This window comes from Meleagris gallopavo, chromosome 16, assembly GCF_905368555.1.
Source record: "Meleagris gallopavo chromosome 16, MGAL_WU_HG_1.1, whole genome shotgun sequence".
Taxonomy (NCBI): Eukaryota; Metazoa; Chordata; class Aves; order Galliformes; family Phasianidae; genus Meleagris; species Meleagris gallopavo.
In genome coordinates, this window is record NC_139419.1 from 12,385,805 (window position 1) to 12,401,771 (window position 15,967).

The window sequence follows — 15,967 nt, forward strand, 5'->3', positions numbered from 1 at the left end:
CAAGAGGCAGCAGTGAGAGGGTGGACTGTAATGGAGTGTAAGGACAGGAGGAGCTCTGGATGTGCACGAGTCAAAGAAAACTAAGTGGGTAAGTTTTATCCACCCTGTTCTCCCCACAGATCTCCTCCCCAGCCTTCCATATCCCCTGCATGGAACCTCCACTCTCCTACAGAGGGCCCTTGGCTTTCCCCAGCGTTAGCACAGCAGCTTTTTATTCCAATCAAGGCTTCAGCAAAGATAAATCAGTGTTGCACAATATACATTTGACACCTTTGTACCAGCAACCCACACATTTGGTCCTGTCCCTTCACCCAGTGAGCTCCATCCAACACGAGTTATACTTGGTCCCTGGGTCACTCCTTTCAGCTAACGGACCCACAGCATAGCCACCAGAGTATGACAAATGTTTGTTTCTCAGGGTAGGAAACTTGAGTACTCTTCTCTGAAAAGACCGACGACACATTCTTGAGTTGCAGCCCAGGGCAGGAAATTCCCTCCAAAGACTGCTCCAGCCAAAGAGATGAAAAGCCAAGCACGTGAAGGCTTTGCCACTACAGGACAAGACATCTCTAGCTTTAAAAGCTGCTCCAGCCAGCATAGAGCAGTGTTGAACTGGAATCTTCACATCCTCTTACCAGATCAGTTCTGTACACTACTTAGCTAAAGACATTGCATTACAGTGCTTGCATTATTGGTGTGCAAGAAGTCTTGGATAGTCCCACTGGATTTTTAACCTCTCCCTGCTTTATTTCCCTGCAGTCAACTCCACCAGCGGCAAGGGAGTAGTTCAAACAAGGGCAGGGTGTCTCTCTCCCCTCACCACCACTTAGGGCCAGGTGCCAGGCTCAGCATCACATTACATACCACGCTGCAGCTCCTGCTGCCACAGCAACACAAGCCGCCAGGATCAGCTGCACGATGGGCTGCTTTACCAAGGCCACAGCAGTGTGATAGGGACAGCCAGCTGCTGCATTGCCTGCTAGAATAAAGAAAGCATTGTTAGTGCTGCAAATCCTCTGCCACATTCACACGGCAGTCCTCGCATCACCCCAAGCCTACCCAGCTTGTCTGCATAGTAAGGGCATTTGCGTATGTCTCCTTTCCCATTGTGGACTGGAACACCTCCATCCTGGGCTTCTTCCACCAGCGACCTGCCGATCTTGTCCAGTTCATTAAATACCTGCAAGTGGGCACAGTGAGTGATTGGAGTGAGCAAAGCCAGAGAGCTGCCATACAGACCCACGGAGACATGCAGAGAACTGGCAAGAGCTGCTTCTGCCTGCCTCCACCCAGATCCCAAATACAGCATTTGATACTCATTTCAGAGTGCCTTGCAGGCAGATGTGTGGTTACATCTCATCTGGCACACACCACAGTTCTGAGAGGGCACAGCCAATACCAAAAGCATCGGGTTGCCTGCTGCACATGGGACTGCAGGGCAAAGCGCCCTTCCCTCCCTGCTGCCAGACCCTCTCTGGGGTTACTGCTCCCGTTTGTGCAGGCCCTTCTAGCTCTGCTGGAAGGCTTCTGTAAGGATCCTGATGAAGGAGCTTACCATATCCCACCTCGCTCCTGACCAGCTGAGACCAGTGACATACTCCATACTCCAGGCAGAGATTAAGGCTCACATCTGGTAACAAAGCCTACGTTCATCCCCTACTGAAGCTCAGTCATGTTTTGTTACTGCCCAAAGTGTTTGTCAGTCATAGGGACCCACAGAGTTACACACATCTGACCACCCCACAGGTGAGACGGGATGCACTGCTCTCAGACTGAGTAAAGCCATCTCAGAGAGCTCTGCTCCCACCTCTACTTCAAAGCCACACAGTCTACGGGAATCTTGCAGTGAAGCCACCTCAGCTCAGGCTCAAAGGTTCCACTGGGGTGTATGGCATGAATTCCTGCCCAATACCAACCTCATCTCCTTAAACTAGCGAAGGACCTATTCAGACTAAGATCCTAAACAGCAAAGGCAGAATCCCCTTTCCACCAGAATCCCTTCATCTGGTCTCTCATCCAAACCACTATGTATAAGGGCACAAAGGATTTAGTACCTCCATGTTAAATCTGAAAGCTCTGTTGGCCTCTTCCACGATCCGTTCCTTGCAGTTCTTGTCCAAGTCTAGAGCATTCAGCCTTGCTCTGTACAGCTGCTTGAACTTCTGTGCATTGGAAATGTTTTCAAATATGTAGAACTGGATCCCTTCCTCAGTAATGGGCAACTTGAGAGCCCTCTGGGCTACCTTCTTCAGCACTTGGCCACCTGAGAGGTCCCCCATGTAGCGTGTGTAAGCATGAGCCACTAGCAACTCAGGCTCATGCTGTCCCACATGATGGATCCTGTCCACATATTGCTGAGTTGCATCTGAACACTGTATCTTCTCTTTCCAGTCTTCTCCATAGAAATATTTCATGTCTTTGATCAACGCTTCTTTCCGGTGAAGCTCTAGAGGGAAATATAGAGGAGCAAACGCTGGGTTGTCCTTATTGCGATCCATTTCCTCTTCCAAAGCACAGTATGTGAAGTAAAGTGCTGTGGTAGCCAGCTGTGGGCAAAGCACAGTGAACATAAGTTGTTTGCTCTATTACAGATCACACCTTGTGACTACTCCATCCCTTCATGGAACTGGGTTACACGAGGAAACCCCAGGCTTGACACAAAACCTGGAGAGCCTGTACTGGGCACAGGGACTAGCTTCATCCTAAAGGTACCATTCACACCAACAGCCAAAGACTGACTGTGCCAAGACTGTACCCCACATATCATCTCTTCTGCTCAAAACAGAAAACACTCTGACCTGAAATCTACGGAAAACAATCACCAGAGGCTGAAATGAGTGCTGTAAGCCCACATGGATTTTGCTCCTTAAGCACACAGCTTTTGCCACTGGTACATGTGCTGCAGCTGCCCTGAGCAGCCAGAAACCCAGCACTTCCACCTAAGTGAAATTGTTTTGGGCCAGTATGCTCTTCACCATCCTGAGTTCCAGCTGTGAGACACACTGAGCAGGACAGGTTCCTCCAGCAGTTGTGACCATTCAGCCATGCCATCTAGAAACCAGTTTCCCCCTCCCCTCTACCCCTCACCCCCTAATCTACCCCCTACACATGGGCCTGTGGTGTTCTGCCACAGCAAGTCCCCAGCTGTAGTCATCAAGTATAACAAAGAGTTTATCTGCCAAGGTAGCAGAGCCACACTCACCTTGAAGAGCTCCTTCTTGATCCGTCCTTTCAGGAAGTCTTTGACAAACTGAGTGTTCTCTGCACGGTCGTGGGATTCCTTAGTCCCCTCCTTCAGCAGCTCTGAAAGGTCAGATGGGCTGCAGGCAAGCAAGGAGAGCTCTTTTCACCCCACTTCTACATACAGTCATGAGTTTGTCCTTGCTGAATTTGGAGGGACCCTACAAACCTCACCATCCCAGGCTTAGTCTGGTGCAGGTTCAGATCCCTTGGTCCAGCCCTGCTGGCTGGAACCAGCATCACCCCAAGGAAATGTCAGGGTGGCAGCAGTCAGAGCTCCCACCTGAGCCAGACTTCACCCAGGAGCCCTGGTGCTGAGCAGGGGCTTTGACCCTGGATGCTGGAGAAATTGTGAATTCCTTGCACTGGTGCTTTCACTTCCAACCCTGAGCCACACCACCACTAAAGGGAACCCTGAGCGTATCAAGAGCAACTACCAGGGCAGGATAAAGAGTAGCAGGGCCTTGCTAGTATCCTCCTTGGTTTCTTTGCAGAAGACAGCCTTGAATAGGACTGGATGGACACACACAGGCAGAACTTGAGCTTTTCTGACTGGGGCACCAAGGGTACTGCATTAATCATCACAAAATGGTCTGGGTTGAAAAGGACTTCAAAGATCATCTCATTTCAACCCCCTGCTATGTGCAGGGTTGTCAACCACCAGACCAGGCTGCCCAGAGCCACATCCAGTCTGGCCTTGAATGCCTCCAGGGATGGGGCATCCACAACATCTCTGAGCAATCACAGGAGAAAAGATGATAACTCACTGACAAAACAGAGCAGGAACACTCTTAAAAAAAAAAAAAGTATTCATCCTGAAATATGCTGTTTTTGCATGTTTCCACAAGCTCTCCTCCTAAAAAACACTTATGATCTTGGATCACAGCCACTGCACATACCTGGAATTCAGTACAGTTATCAACACCTACACCTACAAAATGATGCTACAGTGCACCTTATCCTGTTTTTATGGCTGGTGTGCTACAGATAGCATGTTTATGTTAGCTGTAAAAAAGACATTTTGAACGCTCCATACTCATGCAAGTAACAGGCTAACAAGACCTGAACACAACAGGAGAGCCAGGGAGCAATAACCTCTCATGAAGCTGAGCCTGTCAAGTCAAAGAGCAATCAATCAGCTCACTTCAGTATTCTGGAACCACCCTACTCACTCTTCTCATTTTCATATGAGGAAAATTTTCCTTATAAAGTACAATTTAGAATGCTTTGAGTGCAGCTGTTTGTTTTTTGGAGGGATAACCAAACAGTTTTGTGTGCCTCTGAAGAAGTTCTGCAGAACTTGCTTTGTGAACAACTTGCTCTATGTCAGGGGAAGTTCTTTACAGAGAGAGTGGTGAGGTGCTGGAACAGCTGCCCAGAGAGGCTGTGGATGCCCGTCCATGCCTGGAGGTGTTCAAGGCCAGGTTGGATGGGGCCCTGGGCAGCCTGGGCTGGTATTAAATGGGGAGGTTGGTGGCCCTGCATGTGGCAGGGGGTTGGAGCTTCATCATCCTTGAGGTCCCTTCCATCCCTGGCCATTCTGTGATTCTGTGATACATCACCCTGCAAGAACAGCCTTTGTTCCTTTGCAGCCTCTGCATTTTTTCCTACTCTGTAGGAACGTACACCTTCAACTGCAGGGCAGCCTCAGTCCTGGCTGGACTAGTTTTCAGCTAGAGAAGACTACAGATGAGCAAGGAGATCACTGAACTTGAGTTTGATATGGCCTGCCTTGCCCAAACCCAGCTCTGTGCCACATTACCAGACAATGCCAGCAACACTCACCTGACGTTGTCATCTTCCATTTCCTCATAGCGTAAGCTTTCCCCTTCATCTCCTCCTTCCGAGTTCTCCATAACTGATGGCATTGCTGGTCTATTCTGGAGATCAGAGACACTGAAAGGCAAAATTAGAAAGCGATTTTAGAGGGAAGCTTCACAGAAGCGATAATGGGGAGGAAACACGGAGCAGTCCAACAGGGAGCCTCGCAGCTGCACCACCATGCAGGGTGGTGAGGAGCAGCCACCAGATGTTTTCACAAGAGCCTTCCCTGCAACAGAGCAGATTATGTTCCAAAGCACAGGTAGATTTTCTTTCTCATGTGATGTAGCAGCATGCACAAGAAGTACCCAGAGCCAGGAGCAAGACACTTGGCTTATACCAGCTGAACACTCTGGCTTGGCCATAAATCCAGGCATCCCATTTATAAAATGGAGCTGTAATCAGCTTTGTGCTGATTACTCCCCCAAATTACAGGCAGCCTTGCCAGATGAACAAGGAGCTAAGCTTCCTCCTGGCTCTTCAGCAAGTCAAGGCTGTAAGGGAGTCGGCTCTCCTCCCAACACTGAGTTCAGGCCTCCCTGATGGGCTGCATCTGAGGACAGGAGGAGAGCAGACCAGATAAACAGGTGAGAGCAGACCAAGCAAGCTCACACAGAGCCTGAGCTGGCAGAACAGTCGGTGGCTCCACTCTCACGAGATGCAAACACAAACCATGCTAGTTATAAATTAACTGCCCTCCAGTTCCTCACCCACTTGTAACCCTCTCAGGTGCCCTGGACACCCTGCAGAGCTCTGTCCTACAGAGCAGCTGGGGCTGATGACACATCCCCAGGTGTGGTATAGCACAGCACACAGCTGGGGCACATTACCAGGGTGAAATCCCACCTGTGCTCAGACAGCTCTCCTGCTCACTCTGACAGCTGGCTCAGGTGGCAGCACAGATCAGGACCATGCAGGACCAAAACGCACTGCTCTGTGACATGAGTTAGCCCCGTGCAATAGGAAAAGTCATGTAAGGTAAGAGTCCTACAGCCCCGCTATCCTCCTATCCTTGGAAGGAGTTGGGATGTAACAATTCATTTAAGGACCAAGTGCTCTCAGACTTGCACCTCCCATGTCTTTTTTGGGGAAGCTCAGCTTGTCGTGCTCATCTCCATAACAAAGCAGCAATGAAGCCAGTCCTTTTAGCATGCTTTGAAGACAAGACACATACAGGAAAAGGAAGTTTAATTTTTCCCAATACAGTCTCTAGTACAGACACCTCCCTGACGAGCCATGAATTAGAGACAAGGCAGCACCAATCAAATCTGCATCCTTTGCAGTATGATGACACTGTAGGAGAGCTCAGAGGAGAGGAAAATAAAAACATTTTAACTCTCCTGTCACTACAAATCCTCAGCAACTGAAATCCCAAACACAGTCGCTGGTCAAAGCGACATTCTCCTGGAGCACTCCACTCCTCTGAAAGAGGCAGTGTCCTACGCATGCAGAGGGAGCTTCCAGCAGCTGAATCTTGTGCTTCAGAGGTTGGAGCATTGCTTCATTTGCTATGAGGCTTCTGGCTGACATTCAGAGTAAACACAGTCCCCAGCAGCCTGCCTGGGAGGGATCCAGCAGCCAAAGGACAGCAGGGCTGGAGAAGATTTGCTACAGAACAGCTCAGCGCTCCAAATATTTCTTTTCCAGTAACAGCACTCAGTCCCTCCTGTAAAATAGCTCCACCTCATCTAGCCAACAGTTTGTTTTCCCTTACACACAGTTGCACAGCAAGCTTCACACTCAGCATGCATGGCTGTTGTTCTCAGATACTCAATGTGAATAATTCCATGCCTTCTGAAGGAATCCAAGAGACACCGCTGCAGTACAGAAGCAAGACTGTCCTGGCTTTGCTTGGGCACTCTCATCAGTTCAGTAGCTGACAGAACAACCCTCGACACAGAGCTCATCTCTGCTATTCAACCAGCACACAACTCCAAATGCACACAGGTAAGATCCTTGCTTTAAAGCAACAGAGCACGACTGCACCTACCCAGACATCTCTGGAGATGGAGTGAGGGAGGAGATACACCCCAGAACTCCGGGCTTGAGATCATGACTAAAGAACTTGGGGCAGCTTCACCCCTCCTCCTCCTGCTGGGGAGGTCAGCTGGAAACAGAGACCCACGGAACAAACAGCTGCATTACCAGATCCCACCTGGATTTAAGGCTCCACCTGGAGCTTGGTCATATGCGAGCCCAAGCAAACGTCACTTCTGTCTCCCAGAGCCGCAGTCCAGCAGGTCAGCACACCGACAGGGGAAGGAAGCACCTGTTGAGACCACGGGTCACCCGTCCAGCCCTGCCCTTCAGCAGGCAGCCCTCACAGCTGCAGCCCCGCAGGGGTGCCGTTCTGGTAGGGCAGCGCAGCGTGACACACAGACAGAAGATCCTTCCCTCCGGGAGAGCCCGGGACACCGCACGGCCGGAGCAGCAGCAGCGCTTAGGGCCCATAGACGAAACTCAGCAGCGTACGAACGCGATGAGGCCCGAACGAGGCGCCCGTCTCACCCGACGGCACAACGGCAGCAGCGCCTCCGAAGCCGCCGCCGCCCCGGCAGCCGGTCCCGATGAAGGCAGCACGGGGCGGCGGCACGGACCGCTCCCTTGAGGCGGCTCCCCGCTCCCCCCACCGCAGTCCGGCCCGCGGGCCCGGTACCCACCCGGACAGCGGTAGGAAGGGGCCGGCAAACACCGCGAGCGCCTCTGGGCAGCGCTGACACCGCCGGGCACCGGGACGAGCCCCGAGGCCTCAGCCCGGCCGTGCCCCGGATCGCCGTACCTCAGCGCGGCCCCGACCCGGCCGCGTTGCCACGGAGACACGCCTCGCACTCACCCACCGCCGCCCGCTCGCGCCGTGCCCCGCGGCGCAAGACAAAGGCCCAGTGCTGCCGGACCGCATTTACCTCGCGGGAGAGAGCTATGATTGGAGGAGGCGGCTTACGTCACAGCGGGGGCTCGCGCTTTCGCTCTGCTCCAGCTCCTCGGCAGCCAATGGCGACATCGGACGTCACGGCAAGCCCCGCCCTCTGTCTGACTCTGCGCAGGCGCGGACGCGGCGCGCCCTCCGACCCGCGCGGCCGATCGGCTGAGCACGTGACCGCACGGCGCCGGGTTCGCGTGTGGAGCTGATCCGGCTGCTCCGCTCCGAGATGAAGCACAAGCGAGGATGGCAGGAGCAAAGCCTAGGCTACACGGCGGGGGCTCAAGATGCACGGTGAAAATTCTTTTTAACGAAGGGTTTTATTTACAAGTTTTAGAAATAATTAAACCTAATTAACGAACGATTTAATGCTTATTCACATTCGGAAAGAGCGCTCAGCTCTCACATCTTCAAAGCTGAAAGTCCGGGACGCTTTCAGAGAGCGCCGTGCGGCTGCTCCGCCCACAGCCCGCCGAGGGGACAGCCCCAAAAAGAGCCCCTTGCAGCGCCCAACGCAGCCCGCAGGCTACGGACGGACAGACGGACAGACACCTCAGGCCGACTGCTTTGTGACACCGTCAGATACAGCCATGGGTGGCAGCAGCACGGGGCTTTGGGCTTCTCCATGCTATGGGCACAGCCCTCAGGCTGGAGAAGGTCAATCAGAGCCACGGAAGAAAGCAGCTTTTCTTTACCCAAATCAGAGCTTTGCAGGCCTCTGTCAGTTCTCCAGGAGAGGCAGCGTATTTCCCTTCCTTTAAAATACACCGTGAGGATATTCTGCCCTTCTGAAATGAATTCCTCCTCTGCCAAGAGCTATCCCACCTCCAGTTCAGCTCTTTGCAACCTCCCTCCATCTCTACCTTTCAGGATTTGTTCTCTTAAAAAGAAATTGCTTTCACCCCCGACAAGCAGCACACTCAATAGCAAAAGGAGAGAGAGACGCTGGGCTCTGCTCCCAGGGGTGGCAGCGAGCACCAGGCCAAACCACTGCACGCCCTCGGTCCTCCTAGGGCTCCCCTCCCCGGTGGATCTGCTGGTGCCGGAGCAGCGCGGAGCTGACGGTGAAGCCCTTCCCGCAGTCCGCACAGCCGTAGGGCCGCTCCCCGCTGTGGATGCGGCGGTGCTGGATGAGGTGGGCGCTCTGCCGAAAGCTGTCCCCGCAGTCGGAGCAGGCGTAGGGCCTCTCCCCGGTGTGGACCCTGTGGTGACGGAGCAGGGCCGACCTCCACAAGAAGCTCTTCCCGCACTCGGCACACTCGAAGGGCCGCTCCCCGGTGTGGAAGCGGCGGTGCTGGATGAGGTGGGAGCTCACCGTGAAGCTCTTCCCGCACTCGGTGCAGCCGTAAGGGCGCTCGCCCAGGTGGAACCGCCGGTGCTGGATAAGGGCAGAACTCACCGTGAAGCTCTTCCCGCACTCGGAGCACTCATAGGGTTTCTCCCCGCTGTGGACCCGCTGGTGCTTCATGAGCTCGGAGCTCTGGCTGAAGCTCTTCCCGCACTCCACACACTTGTAGGGTTTCTCTCCAGTGTGGACCCGTTGGTGCCGTGTGAGGGCTGAGCTCACGCTGAAGCTCTTCCCGCAGTCGCCGCACTCATAGGGTTTCTCCCCAGTGTGCACCCGTTGGTGCTGGACAAGCTGGGAGTTCCCAGAGAAGCATTTCCCACACTCTGTGCATTTGTAGGGCTTCTCCCCCGTGTGGGTTACCTGGTGGCGGATCAGCTTGGAGCTCATGCTGAAGCTCTTCCCACACTCGGCACAGGCGTAGGGCCGCTCCCCAGTGTGGGTCCTCTGGTGCTGGATGAGGTGTGACCGCTGCCTGAAGCTCTCCCCGCAGTCGGTGCAGGTGAAGGGTTTCTCTCCAGTGTGGATTCTCCGATGCTGGATGAGGTTGGAGCTCACCCTGAAGCTCTTCCCGCAGTCCCCACATATTGTCAGTCTCGCCGCAGCAGGATTTCTCTGCTGGATGATATCTGGCAGCCTCCTGAAGTTCTTTCCACGTACCATCACCCGGCTTTGCCTCTTCCCCAGGGGAGGTTTCTGAGCCCTTTCTGACCTGCGTAGGTGAACCGAGTCCTGTTCAGGGCTCTGAGAGCTCTTCTCCTTGGGTAGTGCTGGCTTTGCTGGCCCAGGAATGCCCCAGTGGGGAGTCTCCTCTTTCTTGCTCTCAATCCCATCCTCAGCTGTTAGAAAATGAGAATCCAGAGAGATGTCATATGCAAGAAAGGAGGCCTTGGACAAGAGAAATCAAAAGGGGGCAAATTCTAAAAATTCAGCAGCTTGAATTTAAGGTTAAAATGTTCTGATAACTTCTTCCCACCTACTCGGAGGATTTTGCAGTGTTCACAGCGTCAGGAACAAACTCTGGAAATTATCCAGGGCTTATTGGCACATCACAGGTAAAAGTTTAGTGCTCAAATGGAAAAGATAGCTGCTATTCTGAGATATTATATCTAAAAATATTAGAAATTGAACAGGCAGAGAAAGGCCATAAAGAACTATCTTGTGCAGCAGGCACAGGCAAATACCCGCCCTCTTATTCACAAAGTCTTGGAGAACCACCACTGACTGAAATCTATGCCATGCAGACTCAAGGTCACTTGAAAGCCTTTCCAGGGCAAGGCGCCTGCACGGATTTCTAGGGCATTTATGCAGAGCAGTGACTGTTTCCAGCTCACTGCTGAAGTGTGGTTTAATGAGCATCCTAAAAGGATCAAAAACTCGAATCCCCAACAATGCTGTGGCTTTGCAGGCTTATACCTTAAACTGGCAAGACAGAAGGTGTGAACGCTTAGGGAGAAATGGCAACATGGATTATCACAGAATAGCTTAGGTTGGAGGGGACCTCAAAGATCATACAGTTCCACCCCCCTACCATGGGCTGGGTGCCAACCAATAGATCAGGCTGCCCAGGATCCCGCCCTAAATGCCTCCAGGGATGGATGTATCATCATACAGGTCAACCAGGCCGATAGATTTCCATGTGAAATGGATGACTTGCTGCTGACTATACATAAACTCAAAATATGGGATGGGCTGAGAAGTAAAGCCACAGAAACAGAGACCTCCAGATTTTTTTCTAAAGTGGGATGGATTTGACTGCTATTTCCTGACACTCTGAAAACTCTTGTGAAATAAACAGGCAGCATATCGGCCCTGTGGGATTGATGCACAAACCACAGATGCTTCCTGTGGTCTGGCAGAGCTGTGATAAGGAACTGTGTGCCTTGGAAGAGGAGAGTCAGTACTGAGTTGTAAGCAGGCAATTAAGGAAGGAGAGTCTACAATTTTTAACCAAACCAATACATGTACCTACTTAATCTTCCTCTTTCTAGTCAGTGTAAGAAAACATCACAATATGATTTCACAGAGAACTCCTAAGTGGCTTTTCATGACAATTTGGTGTGGTTCCCTCATGGTTTTCATTAATGTAATCCCCTGAAAGAAACAGAAACGAGAACATTGCTGTTCACCACAAAGGCACTTCCATTTGACTGCAGTTACATCCATCCAGGCCTGAAAGAAAAGTGAACGATATCCAAAGACAGGTTAAAAGGATGACATTTTTGGCAGGCCAGTATGAAGCTCTTAACCTCTACATCAGACTTACTTGGGGAAGATCAGAAGTTTTAAGCTTCCTATCACGGTGACTACTGGTATGGCTCCAGCTCTCCATCATGAAACTTCTACGACCGTTTTTGTTTGATGCCTGACCTATCTGACATCTTCACTGGCACCCAGGACAAGTTGTTTGTAAAAGGTTTAATCAACATCATGGTGAGCAGAAGTCACTGGAAGGATTTTAAATGGAAGAATGGCAGAGCATGTTGAAGAGGTGTCACTGTATACTGATTCCCTTCTCTGGCATCATCCATTTCTGGCCAGTCCTGGGATCCCTAAGACATGGCTTAGACTTGGGTCTAAGCCAGCAGGTCTTGCTCATAGAACTTCACAACACAGCTGGACTCCTGGCTGCTGTACCTCATTGTCAGGTGGCTGGATGTGATGGCAGAGGGAGGCTTTGAGGCAACATCCAGGGAGCGGGAAGCCCCGCAGACATTCCAAGCAAATGAACAAAAGCTGGAATAAGAGATTTAGTGACGATGACCAAGGAAGGGCCAGCATGGCCTTTGGAAAGAGAAGTCTCACCTTAGGAACCACAGAGCTCTTCAGAGGCGTCATCCATTTTAGCAGAAGGGAGATGTGGTGTCTAAAAGCATTCCTCAACATTTGCCCTTCACATGAACTGAAGAAGACACGAAGCTGCTACTCAAGGAGTGACCAAAATAATGTGGTGACGGAGGGAAAGGGGAAAGATCTGCCGGTGACTCCATTCCATTCAGGGCCAAAGAGACAAATGCTGACTGCGAGGATCAACTGTGGCAGAAGCTCATGGCACTGAGCAGCTAGGTGACGGGTAATGACAGCTAAACAGAGAGAGCTGCGGGAGGGGGGAAAGCCTCTGCACCTTGTGCTGAGCCTGGGGAGACCTCAGTGCCGTGCTGGAGCAGCAAACAAAGGAGGTCCACACCGGACGAAGCACGTGGAGATGCAGCACGGCCTGCTCCTCCACCCACCGACAGCCCAGGTTGGTGCAGGCAGAGCCGCACCGCCTTACCTGGGCAGGAGCCGCGCAGACCCGCCCGCCCCTCGCAGGCACGCAGACGGGAGAACCACCGCTCCGCCTTCGGGTCCGCGTGGGAGATCATGTCCGTCCCCGAGGTCCTGCAGGCGGGCAGGGAGGCCGGCCCGGCTCCGCCCGGTAACGGGGAGCTACAACAGCGGGTCCTACCCAACCGACGCGGGCGCCTCGGCCACGGCGTCCTCAGCCCCGCGGGGCGCCTCGGGGACCGCGGCGCTGCGGGACGAACCCGCGCACGGCACCGCGAGCGGCCCGGCGCGCCGCTGTCACGTGACGACGGCGGCCAATGGCGCGCGGAGCTTTCGCGTCCGAAGGCGGCGGGAAATGGCGGCCGTCGCTACCCGCCGGGCGGTGCGCTGGGCTGCTCCTGCCCGCGAAGCTGACGTGAGAGAGAACCGCCGTCTGAAGCCACAGCTTTTCTCCCTGCCCACACGGCCCAGCGCCCACAGTCCCCGTGCAGACGCTCCCCGAACGCACAGGAAGCCCAGCAGCCGGGCTCCTGTCACAGACAGCGGAGCTCTGCTCCTCACAGCCTGACCGAGATCGGTGCCTTGAAGTGCGGCACTCCGTGTGCGTGGCTCCACTTTGGCTCAGCTAACAACAAGCCACGGAAGCAGCAAAGAAACCAAGCAGGAGATACCTGGCTTGGTAATAGGGATCCTGCACGGGAGAGGAGACGTGAGTTAGTAGCAGTTTGCTCCAAAGTTACCGCCGTAACACTGAGCACAGCCGTGCGTGTGCAAAGGCAACCCCTGCCCGACGTCACACGACAGCAGCTTGGCTTTAGTCACTGCCAGCACCCAGGGTGGTAGAGCTGAGTGCCGGCTAGGAAAGGGAAGCACACATTACAGCACGGCACTTGGGCTGGGCTCTGGGGATTGAGGAGCTTCCCCACACGGGTAGCTAACGCTATTCTGCCACAACACTTGCTGTACGTGAGGGCAATTCTTCACCCATCCGATAGCAGTCACTTTGGTGCAGCTGAGACGCATCTGGTTCCCAGCTTTCCTCACCTATCAGTATTAGAAGTGTCAGAGCCCAGCCAGGCTCTCCCAGGATGCCAGCCCATACATCCCCTAGAACAAAGCTGTTCTGTATTTCTCCAGCCAAGGACAATCTCTTTCAATAGCAGAAGGTGTGTAAATCAAGCTCCCAGCACAATATCCCCAGTCTCACAGATGGCCTCTGTTTCAAAGCTTGCCCCAGCGCTCAGTCAGCCCCTTTGGATTTATATTTCACCTCCTCCTGGCTCCGGTGTCAGCACAGCAGTGTGCACACAGGGAGAAATCACACCCAGAGGGAGACGTTAGCTGCAGCAAAAGCTGTTTGAGGTGTGCTTTTCATGTCCCTCTGCCACCTCTCTGCAGTTTGTGCTGACTGGTCTTACAGGTGAGAAGAGGGCAAGTCCAAGAAGATGCAAGGCTCCTGGATACAGCAGTTGGGAACATACAAAGTATCCACACTCTGTTAATGCCTCACCCTGGGTCCAGCAGGCAGCTGGCTTTGGAGGTCCCCAGTGTGACAGAGAGATGCCCTTCATTCTGTCAGCTACTAGGAAAATACAGATGCATCACCTGTGCTGGTGCAGCAGGAACAGAGGTTTCTGTCACGTCTGCTGTGTTTCACAATGGCATTTAATGCTTAGGGCTCTTCTTGCCTAAAATAAAAGGCAGATCATCTTCCTAGAGATCTAGTAAGAAGAAAAAAATGAAGGGATCTGGGTGTTTGTGTTAGCACAGGGAGAAAAATATTCATAGCAAACAGTGCTGGCTGCATGGCAAAGACATTGCAGCAGAGGATTGGGGTTATTTTTCATCTGCCCAAATCTGAGTGACAACTCTGAACTGTTCTGTAGTTAAGAAATCTTTTAACACAAACTCACGCTATCGACTGTGCAAATTACTGAAGATCTTCCAAAATGAAAAGTCAAATAGCACAAAAGAACATTTCTAGGAAGGTTTCTGTTAGGTGAACAGCAAACACCCACCCTAGGTGGCATTACAGACACTTCAGTGCAGAAGTTCAATGAACAAGACAAACTTCAAGGCATGATAACAGCCAATTCCTTCCAAGAGGACATTATCCAAAGGGGATCAAAACAGAATCTGGGAAATCTGTACGTGGGCTCAATGTCCTGCTGACAGATAAGGACCTACTGGGTGCACTGTGTGAGGCTGCAAGGAGCCCTGGGTGCCCAGAGTGGAGACGTGGCCTTCAGCGTTGCATAGTACAATAAGAAAGGGAGAGGTGGGCTTGTACTGAGCTCAAGCAAGGACCGTGTTAATGTTCCATTCTGAGATGAATGTGTTCAAGCTTTACAAGATGACCGCTTGGGCACTAGAGCAGCTCAGCAGCAGGATGCAAGGCACTCAGGCAAAGGAATACTGCAGGTACCTCTGAAACACTGTCCTAAAGAGAGAGCAGCTGAATCACAGAGACAGCTTTGCTGAAGGCTGCATGGTCTCTCCCAGACACTGCTGCTTCATTAAACAGCAATGCTTTTGAACAAGATGTTGTGCAGGAATAATTTAAACTATCACCAAAACGCAAACAAGTGCATTCGAAATGTATTTCCAGAATGGCTCTAGTCCCCTTAAGGAGCTGCAGAAAGGATTGCTCTCAGAATCATCCCTGCGAAATCTAAACATTAGCACTGTGAACATAATATTTGAAGTCTGTTGGCTCAGTACGAAGGGAAGACACGGCAGTCCCCCTCTCTGCTTTATATTATTCTTATGCTTTTTATTTAAGTTAGCCTCTTGGCCATGGTGATGGATGACAACTGCAGAATAATACCATTAAGAGACAAGGTGACTTAGGAGTAAGTGGACAGGACTGCGTCTCTAAGGAAACAGTGCTCATATACAAGATTATTACATAAACATCTGCAGCACAGCTTTTCAGAAGAAAACCTTTTCAGACTTTTTTTTTCTTTCCAGCAGGAAATGTGACAATACAGAAAACAACATGGTAGCTGCAAAAGAATATCCAGAAATCCCTCATACACACCATTTGGATGCCACAGGGAATTTAAAAGCAGTGTTTTCCAAAGCTCATTCAGCACTCATGCAGACAGGTTTGAGCAATGCCAGTAATATCTGCTTGTCTTTTAACATAAATAAAATCAAATAAATTAAAACCCAAGTTGAAAAGGTATTTTTTTTCTGTGCCCTTGAAAGCATTAACACAAACAGAATATTTTTCATAGCTGCTAATATGCAGCTGGAAACAAAAAAATGATGACAATGGATTTTCTAAGACAGAGTATAAGCCTGCACTGGGTATGTAAGACACACAGGAATACTTACAAATCAAACTGGCAACACATTATCACTGGCAGATG

General features: G+C 51.8%; 2 protein-coding genes across 8 annotated transcripts; both read right to left on the bottom strand.

Moving 5' to 3' along the window:
- Positions 1 to 195: 195 nt before the first annotated feature.
- HMOX2 (heme oxygenase 2) lies at positions 196 to 12,624 on the bottom strand. 7 transcript variants are annotated; one of them, XM_085237952.1, is made up of 6 exons: positions 12,601 to 12,624; positions 5,026 to 5,136; positions 3,203 to 3,320; positions 2,055 to 2,546; positions 1,060 to 1,180; positions 196 to 979 (listed from the first exon to the last, which is right to left on the bottom strand). In XM_085237952.1, exons 2-6 carry the CDS (start codon positions 5,106 to 5,108, stop codon positions 852 to 854), a joined length of 942 nt encoding a protein of 313 aa, XP_085094078.1. In that variant the 5' UTR covers positions 5,109 to 5,136; positions 12,601 to 12,624; the 3' UTR covers positions 196 to 851. The 7 variants fall into 7 exon arrangements, with proteins under 7 accessions (XP_085094078.1, XP_085094077.1, XP_085094075.1 ...); XM_085237951.1 differs by lacking the exon at positions 12,601 to 12,624 and adding an exon at positions 7,965 to 8,078; XM_085237949.1 differs by lacking the exon at positions 12,601 to 12,624 and adding an exon at positions 7,895 to 8,016.
- LOC104913359 (uncharacterized) lies at positions 8,283 to 12,735 on the bottom strand. Its single transcript, XM_010719370.4, has 2 exons — positions 12,601 to 12,735; positions 8,283 to 10,165 (listed from the first exon to the last, which is right to left on the bottom strand). Exons 1-2 carry the CDS (start codon positions 12,689 to 12,691, stop codon positions 8,991 to 8,993), a joined length of 1,266 nt encoding a protein of 421 aa, XP_010717672.4. The 5' UTR covers positions 12,692 to 12,735; the 3' UTR covers positions 8,283 to 8,990.
- Between the last annotated feature and the right edge of the window lie 3,232 nt (positions 12,736 to 15,967).

Excerpts from the sequence above, each read along its gene's own strand:
- HMOX2 (XM_085237952.1), bottom strand. The coding sequence starts at position 5,108 with ATGCCATCAGTTATGGAGAACTCGGAAGGAGGAGATGAAGGGGAAAGC. Across the intron at positions 3,321-5,025 it reads ATGGAAGATGACAACGTCAG|CCCATCTGACCTTTCAGAGC; the intron begins GTGAGTGTTGCT and ends GCTTGCCTGCAG. Across the intron at positions 980-1,059 it reads TTACTATGCAGACAAGCTGG|CAGGCAATGCAGCAGCTGGC; the intron begins GTAGGCTTGGGG and ends TCTTTATTCTAG.
- LOC104913359 (XM_010719370.4), bottom strand. The coding sequence starts at position 12,691 with ATGATCTCCCACGCGGACCCGAAGGCGGAGCGGTGGTTCTCCCGTCTG. Across the intron at positions 10,166-12,600 it reads TCTGCGCGGCTCCTGCCCAG|CTGAGGATGGGATTGAGAGC; the intron begins GTAAGGCGGTGC and ends ATTTTCTAACAG.